This window comes from Copadichromis virginalis, linkage group LG10 (assembly GCF_057382275.1).
Source record: "Copadichromis virginalis isolate Kocher_CV1m ecotype Utaka linkage group LG10, C_Virginalis_male_GT1.1, whole genome shotgun sequence".
NCBI classification, from domain to species: Eukaryota; Metazoa; Chordata; class Actinopteri; order Cichliformes; family Cichlidae; genus Copadichromis; species Copadichromis virginalis.
The window spans coordinates 22,646,989-22,660,856 of record NC_140627.1 but is presented as its reverse complement, the minus strand read 5'-3'; the positions used below and the strand labels follow the sequence as shown (position 1 = coordinate 22,660,856).

Sequence of the window (13,868 nt, the reverse complement as noted above, 5' to 3'; positions counted from 1 at the left end):
CGTTTGCGAGCACTTTGTTATTTATGATTGAGATCTGGGTAAATCCAAAGGGTACAAATCAATCTGACTGAACCACTAACATGTTTTAAAAAAAAAAAAAAAAATGTAAATAAAAACTTTGAGAAGGTTATCAAAAACAATTTAACTTCTTTTCTAACAGCATCTAAAAAAAGCAAATGTTGCACTGATGGATCTCAGATGTCGAAGATGGTCAGCTTGATCACCAAGCGTTTGACAATTACGTCAACAGTTTAGCTTATTTTCCTCTTAATGTATTCAATAAAAACACTACCGGTATTACCTGCAAATTCAACTCAACCTGCCCCATTACTGTTTTAAGTACACATCTCTGTTAATTTAAAAAAAAAAAATAAATTAAAAAAAAAACACACCCCAACATATACAAAACAGACACAAAAGGTTAGTGGTTCAGTGCCTACTTGCAGTCACTAATTACAATGCGTTAAACCATTCATTGTTGTATGCGATCAAGGGTTTCAGTTAGCACTAGTTTGTTTTCTCTTCATGCTGGAAGCTGAAAATAAACTTGAAAGCATTTCTCTCTGAGCGAAAGCTGCATTTCTTTTGGTTGGGGAGCACAGTATAGTAGATCAAGTAGTACAGTTTAACCTCTTCCTCCACCTGCTATCGGTTCTTCCTAAACAAGGGGGAGGGAAATCACCCAAAACTAATTTGCAGGTTTCCCTCTTAAAGACTTGGTGTTGTGAGCAATGCCTTGACGATAAATATATAATAAGGTTAAAAAAGCACCACTGAATAAGAAAGGTATACCATTGATAAAAAAAAAATCTCTTCAATAAAATAATCCTTATGGGATAATAAATGAGAAAAATGTAATTTTCTGGGAAAAATGCACAACTATAGCGAGGCACAGTGGACAGAGCATGATGGTTTTGGCCAAGTTGCTACCTCAGAGCCTAGATACTTTACAACTACTGATGGATGGTTTAGAAAGTACACTGTGTCCATGACCTAAAGCTTAGGAAAGGATAATGAATGCAACAAGGCGACAACTCAAAAGCATAAGAAAACAAAGATGAGCATGTCGTCCTGACCTTAACCCAAGCGAGATGCCATCCCAAAATTATTAATCAACTAAAACAGCTTTTTGTCATGTCTCATAACATCTATAACAGTCTCAGAACACTTTTATTTTATAAAATGAGTTTGTACGAATCTTACTAAACTTACCAAACTCAAAAGCTCACTTAATTTGAAAAAAAAAAAAAACAAAACCCCAAAAAAACCCCAACAACAACAACAACAACAACAAAAAACTGTCAGGCTTTTCCAGTGTTATGACTAAATGTGTTAAATAAAGTCACGGAAAGTAAATGTGTTTATTGCAGACTGTGTGACTAAAATGAAAGATCGGGCCACATTTAAGAGCAATCAAATCACAAATTTTTTCTTGTAACCTGCAAGAACCTGATTGCTTTTAAAATATTGGTAATTTTGGGTGGACTGTGTGCTGGATGTTTGCTTGCAATGAATGACAAAGTTAAAATAGACTGTAATTATCTGCTATGAAACTAGCTGGAACTCACTGGGTCCCCTACAGATAAATAAACACACCCCGTAGTCTGTGTTTTCCTTCTGAACATAATGTGTATTATTTAATCAGATGAGGAGAAAGTCATAAGGGCAATACCCCTCTGATCGGATGTATGGATTGACACCAGTGAGACAAACATCATTGCGACATGTAATATATCCATGTACACATTATCACGATAACAACTCAGAGCCATTCTAAAACATTACCAAAAATGCTCTGGTAGAGGAGAAATCAGGCACCTCATAGGTGCAGTGAGCCAAAAAAACAAATGTGACTTCCCTCTGCTGTGCACTTTGTTTAACAGAAAGCAACTACAGAGGTTTGAAAATAGAAACAAGCACGCTGTCATCCAGGCGTGTCGCCTCCCGGTTTAAGTCGACAGCTTCAAGCTCTGCCAGTGACAACAATGATTGTAAGGCTGTTGACACAGTGCGATTAAGCAGCAACCATCCGGCCTCCTTGTAGATTCTCAAAACTACACACAGGGTCTTTCTAATCTTTCCCAAGCATGACTAAAAAATGTAAGAAGTGGATGAGAAACTGACTCAACGATGAGGAAATTCTTTATACACAGGGAAGTCAAATGGCGAGAGAGTACACTGGAACCTGAGACTTACGAGGAACTGATGAATCATAAAAAATTAAATTGATAAATAAACTGTGTTACAGACTAAACCTTGTCCCCATATGCTGGTCAAGCTTTGAATGAACTATTAGAAAAGCTCATCAGTTAGTCTAAACAGTAATTTCCCAACCAATCTATTTTTTTTTTCTTAACACGACCTTTAACCGTTTTATATCATCAACCCTGACATCTATGAGTAATGACAACTCCGACGCATTACTCATAGAAGGTATAGGGATTAATCCACTATGGCTAGGGTTCATTAAGCCACACTTATAAAGAAGCGACTAAGTCAACTTTATTTCATGAAACATACCATTAACATCATGATCACCTCTTGACTTAAAGCACAGCCAAGAACCAAGGCTGGAAATACAAAACCCAAATCCTAGCAACACACTTTGCATGACAAACTTTCTAAAACTGAAGTAGCTATGATTATCATCTACAGATAACATGGCCTCCTGCTATAAATGCTGTCCATAACTTTATTTACATCCATGCACATTTGATTGCTTAGATAAAAGGGTGATTTTAATCTGCTCCAGCAGTATTAGTACTACACGTGTGTATATATGTATATTAGTTTGTTGATGTAATGTGGGTGCGGGCCTGCATGTGTGATTAAGCCACAGTGCTAATTGATCAAAGGCTCCAGGCAGGATCCTTTGTAAACACAGCTCATTTCCATTCTGCCAACTAACTTACCTGAGCTGTTATTTGTTATTATTTGAAAAGGGTGTGACGCTTTAGTATTACGAGAGAAACTCAACAGCCAAGGAGGCTCAACTGTCTTGTTTGCGCCTCCTGGTTGTTGAACTTCTAACATTTCTAATAATTGTTAGTAATAATTGTAGTACGCTTTAATTTTAGACTCTTCCCAAAAAAATCTCATTGACTTTAAAAAAATCAAAAAAAAAAAAATCACACTTTCAGAGAAATTACCATGGTCCTATTCACGAAAACTTAAGTTTGGCTTCAGAATAACTGAGAAAGTACTCACTGTACCCAAACAGAAAAAAAGAATGAAAAACAAGTGTTGGTGACATGATATGACCATGTGGCACGTATGTGGTAAGCCTCTGCACTCAATCTGTTTATAGTTTAGTCTTAGACCTGCCTCTAAACGCAAACTAGGCCTCAGGAGTACCAAACCAAGACCCTGATTCTTAATTAAGAAATATGATTAACAAAAAGTTCGAGCAAAACACCATGCCTTTCTGTACACATCAAGATTTTTAAATTGTGAATGAAGAGTAAATCCACAAAATAAAAGGCATGGATTTATTTCTGTAGAAGTGAAACTGTTACCGCACACACAGCTGGTTTTCCACAAACAGTTTTGTGTTCAACATGTCCAAGCAACTAAACCAACACTGTGGATGGTGTTAATCATAATTCCTCCAAATCAACCCATCTCTCACGTCACAAGGTATTGTTATTCACTTTCAAACTGAATGAATAATTTTATGACTTACAAAATAAAGGGTTTTCCTTTCCAATTTGACCTAGGCCAAAAAGAGCGTACTGTATATACTTCTCAGATATCAGTAGCTAAAAGTGCAAGCTATACAAATAAAATGTGACTAATCGAGAATAAATTCAACCACCATTTACTTGTGTTGTGTTCAAAACAAGTAAAACCTTACTTTAAAGTCAAGATGCACATATAGGTGAGCTTTGATTGGCATTTTCCTGACTTACCAAGCCTAAATCCAAACCTTGAGCCACTCCCCTCCCTATTCCAATAAAATAAGATGGATTAACAATAAGAAAAAAAGTTTTAAGTTTAAAGAACATTTATTAATATGAAGGTGTGATGGCCAGCTAGGTTTACTGTAGCCATTCAACACTGTGCCAAACTGAAAAGGTCAAAGTCTGAAGGCAGATCACTCTGTACCTAAATGAATCAGCTCGTATGTCTCGTTCTAAAGTACCACATAACAGTCAGATCTCATCTTTAAAAACAAACAAAAAACAGGGGAAAAAACCCCCACGATTTTCTCAGTATCACTCTGGGACACAGCCATTATGTAAGGCAAATCAAACATGTCTCATCTGTCATATTCAAGTATTCACAATAGGATAAAGTTATGTGCTTTAGTCTTACCAGACACCAAGCGAAATGAGTAAAGCAGTTAAATAGCTCTGCATTTCTTACCCTGACTGAGAGGCCATGGCCCCAACCACTGAAACATTGGAAAAAGGAGGGGAGGAGGTTTCACAGGATCTCCCAGGAATTCAGAAGTATTTTCGTCATGACTTGTCAGCCTGAATTTCCACACAAACCACCTCCAGTCAAGAAAACCTGACCCCTCTTTTTCAAATCTAGATGTATCTGTGGGCGTCCAGCTGAAAGAATGTGACTAAAGTTTCTTTACTCGACTGGAAGGTACTGTGTATTTCCTTGGAGTGGAGACAATTCTGACTTAGGGAGGGGAGGCGACTGCTTGTTCTCGGGAAATACCATGTTGGCAAACAGCGGGGGTTGGTCACATGCGAGGTGAAGGCTACAGAAAGCAGCAGCAGCTTTTGTTTCTGTTTTGAAGATAAAGCATGCATGAAAAATGAGAAAAGTGAGGTGAAAGAAAGAGGTTAATATTGAATAAATGCGAGGGTATTTGTGCTATTTAAATGTTTGGAGTGAATGCAATAGATAAATTAGGGATAAGAGACCTAATTTCTCATGTCTATTTTTATAGAAGAGTGCCTGATGTTTGACTGAGAGCACTTTAGGCTGATTTTAATCTTTAAACCCCTCAGAAAGTAGCAGAGGAATAATTTAATCTGAGATAACAAAGCAAGGAGCACAAGCCATCAATTTGAAAAGCTTGCTGAAACACTAATAGAAACACAGTTTTGTTTTCTTTTTTAAAAAAAAGGGGGGTGACTAATTAAACCTTTAAGGAATCTTAAAAGATCACCTAGTCTTACTGAACCTTTTTACACCCTATTCTTACACACAAAATTAAGAAGGAGTGAAAAATTAAAAAGGGGATTATTGCGAAGGAAATTAATGAGCTTGGCCTTAAGGAAATGATTTCCACAACCGCCATGCTGGCCAATTAGAGCATCTACAGGAAAACGGGACTGAAGAAACAGCGAGAAAGGGAATAAATTTCACCTCTCTCCGAGAATGGCACAGTCCACCTCCTCCCATAAAAGGAGATGTTATTTTACACCGCAAAGCCTCTCCTCCAAGTGATGTCACGGCCCTCAGCACAACCCAGCCAATCAGAGCTGCTCTTTCCATCAACAACCTCCCCCCACCCCCCACTATGCCCTGGAGCACAGGGCAAAGCACCCATGCAGCCTGTTAAAGTCACAGCGCTTAGGCATCCAGTATGCTGGGTGTAACAAACATGAGGCTTTTTCAGATGATGACGAAACATGCTGACAAGTGTGGCATCACCGCAAGCTGTGAGGATTTTTATCTGGTACACAAGCTGACAAAATGATGCCACTTGTGTTCTTGACTTTCAGCAGATGTTTATCATTAATCAAGAACATTAAAGGGCGGGCTTTTAGGTACAAGTGTTAAACATTCATTTATTGCTTTCAACAAAAATATATCTGAATTTGATCACATCTTTACAAGGTTTTGCCCTCATTATCTGAGGGTGCTTTGATTTAATTGCAGAGAAATTCAACTTCAATAATCTCATAAATTATGACAGTTTTACATTAATTCTATGCTGACTGTGCCAATTCTTCCCCACACACAATGATGCACGCTGTGCTGTTTGCTTGTGGCGTTATTTAAAGTATTAAAACGAAGGCCGGTCTCCAAACTTTGGGAAACTCCATTTGATGGACTTTATAATAGACACAGCTGATATAAATAGTCATCAATGGATACCAAGGCTGTACAGTCCTGCCAACAGCTGCATGTCTGTATCATCAGGCTTACGCTCTTAGAGATACTGTACTGGCTGGAATTATTTCCCATTCATGCTGAATCTGAAAGCACAGTGTGTTAGTCTGTCATTTCTCAGCACTTCCGGCAATTACATATGCCCTCTACTTTTATAAATAGAAGCAAAGTACTACCCTGGGAGGATTTAATCAATGACCAGGCTCATGAAGTAGAAAATGTTAACAAAAGGTTTACTATGCACATTACAAATGGCTCTAATTTTGTATTAAAAGCTATGAGCTGTATGTACATCAATTCATTTTGGATATTAAAACATAAATATTGCATGTTCAGTGAGTCTTGGTTAAGCAAAACTACAAGTGTCATCGATCATAACTGGTTTCCAGGACTTTACAGCACCTTAGATTGCTCTACAGAAAGTATTCTGTAGCAGGTGCAGATGGACAGCCAGTGCCACCACCACTACCACCCCCAGTGCTTTTGAAGCAAACCTGCTGACTGCAGGAATTCCAGAGGGAGCGTCCATTCAAATGCAGCAAACCTGCCCTCTATACCAGCTGTTTGGTGAGGACTACAGGCAAAAATCACATGCAGCTAGGGCAAGAAGACTAAGAAGAAGTGTTGGGAAAAACTGGAGTGGCTTTCAATCACTAAAACATGCAATACTTTTCATTAAGAAAACCCTGCAAGCCATATTTCTGTATCAGCATTTCAAGAGGAAAGAAAAGGGCTTGATTTTCCTTGAGACTTTTATATCAAAGTGCAGATGAGGAATTTTTGAAGAGGGCAGTATCTTAAATTCCCGCTTCAATTAAAAGAATTCAATATTTCTATGTGGCTGCACATTAGCTCCAATTAGCATATCAAAACAAGTCTCGGGTCTTGATTGGCATGTTCTCTAAACAACTGCTTATGTCCTTTCATTAAAGCAGGATTGAAGCATTTGAACTGACTCGCTGCCTGGAAAGCCTCCACTCAGCAGGCGTGCATTATCTGAATAAGAGGGAACTGGCAGCATTTACCAATCACAGGCTCAGTGCTGAGACTGTTGTGCATGTACACAGCTAATTAACTCATATTAATTTAGGAGCTTTTTATGTTTAACATTCAGTAAAGCTGTTTACCAAGAGCAAAACGGTAAATCAGTCTCTTCATGGTACTGTGAAACAGATTTTTAAAAAAAACAAACACTTAAAATAGTCATTTTCTAAAGCTTTTCTAAAGCTCTTCTAAAGAACTTAGGTATCTAGTAGGCAAAGTAAAGCAGTAGGTAAAATATACACTCTAAAATCTAGAGTAACTCTTACAAACAAAGCTAAAAAATACCAGGCTCGAAAGCTCATTTGGATTTTACCTAGGTAAACATTGTCACGTGAACTCAGAAACAAAAGAAATGCTCTCACTTGCAGGTTTGACACAGATAACATAATGTTCAGTGTACTTTTTAGGCCACATTGTTAGTGGAACATGACACCCAAGCCTCAGTTATCTTGGCAACATTTCCAAAGGATCTGCGTCATTCAAGCTCTTCAGAAGGCACAACACAAGCCTGTCAAGAGGTTTTTCATTTTTAACCTGCTTCTGATCTATTGTACGATTTTTAACTCAGCAGACTGAGCAGCAGTATACGAATAATATTTAAGCAACATGGATTATACCGCAGAGAGAGAGAGGGAGAGAGAGAGAGAAGAAGCCATTTCGTGAATATGCATTTCATAAGGTTTTAGCTACCCATCTTGAGTCTATCAGACCTTCCTTTAGTGTGATGAAACAATCTACCGAAGAATAAACCATTCCTTAGTTAGTCATTTTTTACCTTAAAGAAACTACAATTATCCAGTCAAACTAAATCTTAACCTTTAAAACAGCAAGCACTTTGCAAACTAAAACTGTAACAACATGCAAAGATTTCCTGAAGTTAATAAAAGGTCAAACAAGACTGTAGTTCTCTCTGTGTAATAATTTCCCATCCATCAGTCTCAGCTGTATTACTCAGAGAAAAGTCTGCACTACATCTAAAGCTGAAATGTCTATCACTAACCTCCAAACATCCAATTAAACTCTCTCGTAGCTAGAATAAAGGCTCAGTTGTGGTTAAATGGAGGAGTGAAAACCTGCAATGATAAGCCAATTAACTGAAGTGCTGTCGAAAAATGAATCAGCAAATATTTTTGATAAGGGCACTGAGCGGAAATTTTCGTAATTTCTAATCAAAAATGTGCTGGTTTCAGCTTTTTTGGGTTTCACACTTGTTGATGTGAACATTTGAAGCATCACCAAGGAAATGGGTGTAAATATATACAAAGCACTTTTCAACATTTTATAAAAGAAAGAAAGAACATAAATCCATGAGATTAATCAATAATGAAAATAACTGGCAGCTGAGCCCTAAAATGTAGACAATTATTTATGCAAAATGTTTACATAAGACGCTTAACAATATAAATCTACAAAATCCACATTTTATCTGCGTATTGCATAAATTCATACCTCTGACTCTGGGATTTGTTTCTGTTTCTGTTCCTAATGCATTTGTTATTTCCTTCAAAGCACTTATCCTGCTTAAAACAAAACAAGAAGAACATACTGTGGCAATGAATTTCACTACTATTTGAGACATATTACTGCTGCCACCGAAAAAGACTGAGGCTATTATCGTTCCACTTTAAAAATAGTATTATAAAGCAGTATCTCACAGCACCAATCTATGCCAGATCTGTGAAATGAAATGGCCTTAATGAGCTTCACCTTCACAGGACTGTAAAGCCACATGAGAGTTTAACTCGCATCGCTGAGAACAAAAGCTGAAGAACAGATGCATGAGGTCAGGACACAGTGAGCAGCATATTTCTCTGCTGCGTGAGCAACAGTACTGGGGGATAAAAAGAGAGCTGCTGATGTCTGATTAGATTCGGGCTAATTAAGCTGGCAGACTCAGAAAGAGCCTTCAAACAAGTTACTCTCAACAAGCTTCTCTTTGTACAGGAAATAAGATTTGATTATGAAACTTACAAACCTTAGCTGACCACACAATTAACTTGTACTTTGGGTCAGGTTAAAGAGGAAAAGGTAAATGCTAAAAAGCTGTAACATCTGCACAATGCATAAACCAGACAAGCGCAACACCTTAAAACCATTTCTATCATCAACAGAAGAATAGCTTTTCTCTTTAAAATTGTGGCTAAAGAGGCAATTCTAAGCTTTGGATTAATTTTCCTCAAATGTAGGTGCTCAGATTTGAAATTGTGTACAATGGGCTGCAGTTGAACAGTCTGAAACTAGACATTGCTCACTTCCCAAATATCCAGCCAGCAAAACAACAGTGGAGTACATCAGGAATGTACAATAGGTGTGCCAAAGCCAAAGAAAACATGCATGCACTGCTCTGTCTGGAACAGACAAACAAGTCGCATAACATCTCGACTGAATGTGTGCCCTTCGCCTTGGCCACAGGGGAAACTGTTAAACTGAAGCCTCACAGCAAAACCCAAACAGGAAGTGAAGAGGATTTCACAGTAAGCCGCGTCACCAGTAGCACATTTACACATTACTGCCAACAAGGTGTTTACATCGCTGCTCCAGGAACCCTTTCCCCCCTTTTTAAAGATTCTTTTAAACTAACAAAGTATGCTTAAGGTTTTCTTTGGTGCTTCGGTGTCCGGAAACCCAAAACAAAGACTATCACATCCAGACAATGTACAGTCACATGCATCAACCTTATCTCTCTGCTCAACACTTTCATTTAAAAACAAAGGCATGACACATATATGAGCTATTTTTAACAGTTTAAAATAGCATGTTTTACCTGGATTAATTTTCTGTCTACAACCTTTGAAGTAGCGCCAACACTTCAGTTCAGCTTTCTAACTTACTGCCATCAACACAGCTCTTCAAGCAAGCCTGGTGATGGCATTATGTTTCAAGCTGCTACTAAGAGTATTTCAATTGTATAGTCAAACAAGTGGGTGACCTTCTGTGTATTAAAATACAGTAAGAGCGCCAACCAAGGGCTACACTGTAGTTAAACTACTTAACAGCGCACACAGAAGAGGTTTTAGCCTTGTACCAGAGGAAAATCACCACGTCGGTGAGACATGAGGTGTAATTTACTAATGCAATAAACTCATTATTTGTTAAAAGCTGTCTGTAATGTAGTCTAGTCATAGTGTATAATCACCTCTCAAAGGTCCATTTTTTGCTATAAAAACCCCAACTTTATTTACTATTTGTTTATCTTCTAGAGTGGAAGCTGGAGTTTCAGACTGCACTATTGCCTGGCATTTTCAGAAAATTATTGAATATAAAACAGCAGTTGTCCTAAACCAGCCAAGTACTGCAGCTCACTCCACTGTATGAGGGGGGGGGGGGGGGGGGGGGGGGGGGGGAAGAGAGTTTTTTCTCTGACATAATTGAATCCGACTGCAATATCAACACTCCTGTTATGTCTACATAACAACAAATCAACAACTGCAACCACAGTTCAAGTACAGCTTTTGCTCCATCCACCATCTGACTAAAGTTGCTGAGCCGGTTCACAGCTACCTGCCGTGAACGAGTTCATGACCTTAGGGCATGAACTCGTCCCCCCTCCCGACTAAGTGCAGCCAACCATAATAAGTCAGTTGGTTGCACTTTCCTTGTCTCCATGCGTCAAGCCCATCCCTCCACATGCGTGCATGAACTACCAGTGACAAGTGTTAAGAGGAACTCTGGACTTATCACGCATTTTCTGGCCCTTCCCCCCTAACTATGGCACGTAAAATGGCTTCCTAGAAAAGCACATCAGCTGATCCTTCGCTCAACCAAAGCATACATTCGGATTAACTGTGCTGCCCTTCTCCCCAGTGTTGATTTTCCATGCAAATAAAGACTTTGACTGGACACAGCAAGGAGTGGCACTAGGAGTTAGTAATACAATAAAGGAGGAGGATACGAACCTAAAACTTTATGCTCGTCGTCACTGTGCGAAAAATAACGAGTATCAAGAGCCAATGATTACCTAAAACGACCATAAACTAGCACAGAAAGTACAAACAAGTAGCACTTATGTCTCATTGTTTGATTCCCCAGATGCTTTTTAATGGAGAGCGAATAGTCTGTATTTCAAATGCAAAGGAAACATAGTATGTTTATCATTTGCACGTGTAGTATCATATAGTTATGCCGCCGTCTGTAAGAGCAAACTTAGGTGTACAAGTTATGTCAGCCACGGATAAACACAAACATCAGTCGTCATGACCTGTTAGCTGCCATGACAGGAACAAAAACATTACTCCTATCACCGCGATATTTTCCCCTACTTCCTTGCATAGAAACGTATAAAAGTAACATCTACCCTTCCCATCCATCGAATAATTAAAGTCTCCTTCCACCAGAACACCAAAGCAGGTACAATGTCTAACCAAATCATTAGCAACTGGCTAGCACGCTACCTACACGACTACCTGCATATCTGCTTTAGCATAACGTTAGCTAGCCGGACCCTGCTAGTAGCGTATTAAGGCTAGGCTAGCTAGCCCTGAAGCTACTGGTTTTTTTTGGCGAAATTCTAATTAGCGTTCACTTCAAATATCAGATACCCTCTAATGCAGTAAAACACCAACTAACGTCTTCCATCAAAGTTGGCATCCTTACCTCTTGTCTTCTTTTTAGGCCCAAACCATTCTAGCTATTGGAAAGCTCTTTTTCTCTTTGTCTTTTCCACTTCCAGTTACACGCAAAACGGATTCAGAAAAAAAAATGCTCTAACGGCTAAAATACTAAAACCAAGTGGATGGTCTTCATCTTTTCCTTAAAACACGACGACACATCGAGAGGGAAACAAAATAAAAATCATTTTCTCTCGCGTTCATTTTTTTGTTACTCCTGAACTGATAGGTAAGACTGCTAGCTAAGTTAAGCAGCCAGCAGGTACCACCACAGACAGGACTGAATGCATGGATGGCAAAGCGGTGGTGCATTTGCGCTGTCGGAAATCTGTCAATCCCACCATCCGACACAGTAAACACTGTCATAAAGTAAATCTTAATTAACACGTCAGCACCGCTGACGATGTCTTTAAAAACACGATTGAGCCTTCTTAGCAGTTGCGAGTTTTATTTTATTTTTTTATCGTACCCCTCGGATAGCTCTATGTAATTCCCATTCGGTGTGAATGCAGCATTTCTGTGACGCGCAAGGTTGACCAGACTTTGACGTTTAGGAAATCACGTTTCATTGTTCCCTGATTGTACCATGGACAGCAGGTTATGACAAACCGTACCCTGCTTTTAATTCATAGCTCATCTAATCTTCAACACACACCCTAGTTATCTAGATTTAGCTGCCCGCGTCTATGATTAATAAGTAAATACGTTTTAAATAGTAATATGATTCATTTTTAATCTTTCAAACAATGACTTACTTTGTGATGTCTTACTCTGCCTCCAACTTCACACCTTTAGTGGATGTGCAATAATATGTCTGACTTTACAGGTGCCTATACGCAGCAAAAACTGACATTACATTGGTTAAAAGGCTCAAAGCAGCTTTTGGGTGTCCTGTAACCTTATTGACTGTCTGTGTTGGATGCTAAACTATGTTTATATTTTAATTACTACAAAAACAATAATTTTACAAGATTTTATATTATCTTTGAAGACAACAGCACTTCCCACTAATACTGCCTGACATGGACATAGAATGAAAAGAAGGAAGTGGATCCGTTTTCAGTTCTAAGGTTTCAGGCATCAGGACATAATGTAAAATAACATCTGGTCCTTAGTAGGTCTTAAAATAAGGTAAATGCAACCTCAGTTAAACTTGAAAACGTGACATATTACACTGTTATTATTTATTCATCAAAAATTGAGTCAAAAAACCAAAACGTGTGAGAAACTAAGTACACCCTGCTTCATCTCAGACTCTAAAGGCCTTGGTTAGCATGTTAAATGTTAAAGCTCATGAGAGTACAGTTACAAAAAGATTGAACAAGTATGTCTTGTTTGGAAGGGTTGCCGGAGAAAGCTTCTCTCTTACAAGAACAGGCCAGCTCAGCTTAAGTTTGCAAAGTTGCATCTAAACAAACCACAAGAGCAAACTCCTTAAACATATCAGTACACAGTGAAGATGTTTGGCCATAATACGCACTGTAAACTTAGAACTGAACTAGCATATCAACACCTCACACCAACTGTGAAGCATGGTGGTGGAGGTTTGATGATTTGAGGTATTTTTGCAACCACCGGACTTGGAAACTTTGCAGTCATTGAGTAAAAGGTGAAGCCATGTGACTGTCAGCTAAAGCTTGGCTGAAATTGAGTTGTGCAAGAGGACATTGACAGCAAAGCATTAAATCTGCAACACAATAACTGGAAAAAAAAGAAAGAATCGAGGTGTTGCAATGGCCGAGTCAAAGCGCAGACCTCATCCTGATGAAATGCTGTAGCAGGAAAGTTGAGCATAAACAAACGCAATGCAACGGCAACCCTCAATGAAATTAAACAACACTGTAAAAAAAAGAAAGGAAAAAAGAGTGGGCCAAAATTCCTCCACAACGTAAGCAACTGTCAGTCATACAGAAATTGATTACTTCAACTTATTCTTGCTAAAGGCGGTTTTACAAGCTACTGAATCATAGGGTATACTTGGTTTTCCCACACACTGCTTCTGTAGTTTGGCTAAGGTTAAAAATGATTTACTATGTCATGTGTCGTTCATATGAGGTTGTGTTGAATAATTTTAAGACCTGCTGACACAAGATGGGTTTTTCTTTGTTATGTGCCGATTAAGGTTATTATAGCTAGCTA

At 38.5% G+C, this 13,868-nt stretch overlaps 1 protein-coding gene across 2 annotated transcripts in view; it reads right to left on the bottom strand.

Annotated features, from left to right (window-relative positions):
* Positions 1-12,019, bottom strand: part of aff4 (AF4/FMR2 family, member 4) — a 29,395-nt gene extending 17,376 nt beyond the window's left edge. The window contains exon 1 of one of the 2 annotated variants that reach the window (XM_085470710.1): positions 11,716-12,019. Coding sequence is in view for 1 of the 2 variants with exons in the window: in XM_085470709.1 (XP_085326835.1) it covers positions 4,366-4,382 (17 nt within the window). In the remaining variant the exon portion in view is untranslated. Of the gene's footprint in view, positions 1-4,365; positions 4,875-11,715 lie in introns of those variants that run through there. The other variant, XM_085470709.1, reaches the window with a different exon arrangement.
* Positions 12,020-13,868: the final 1,849 nt, after the last annotated feature.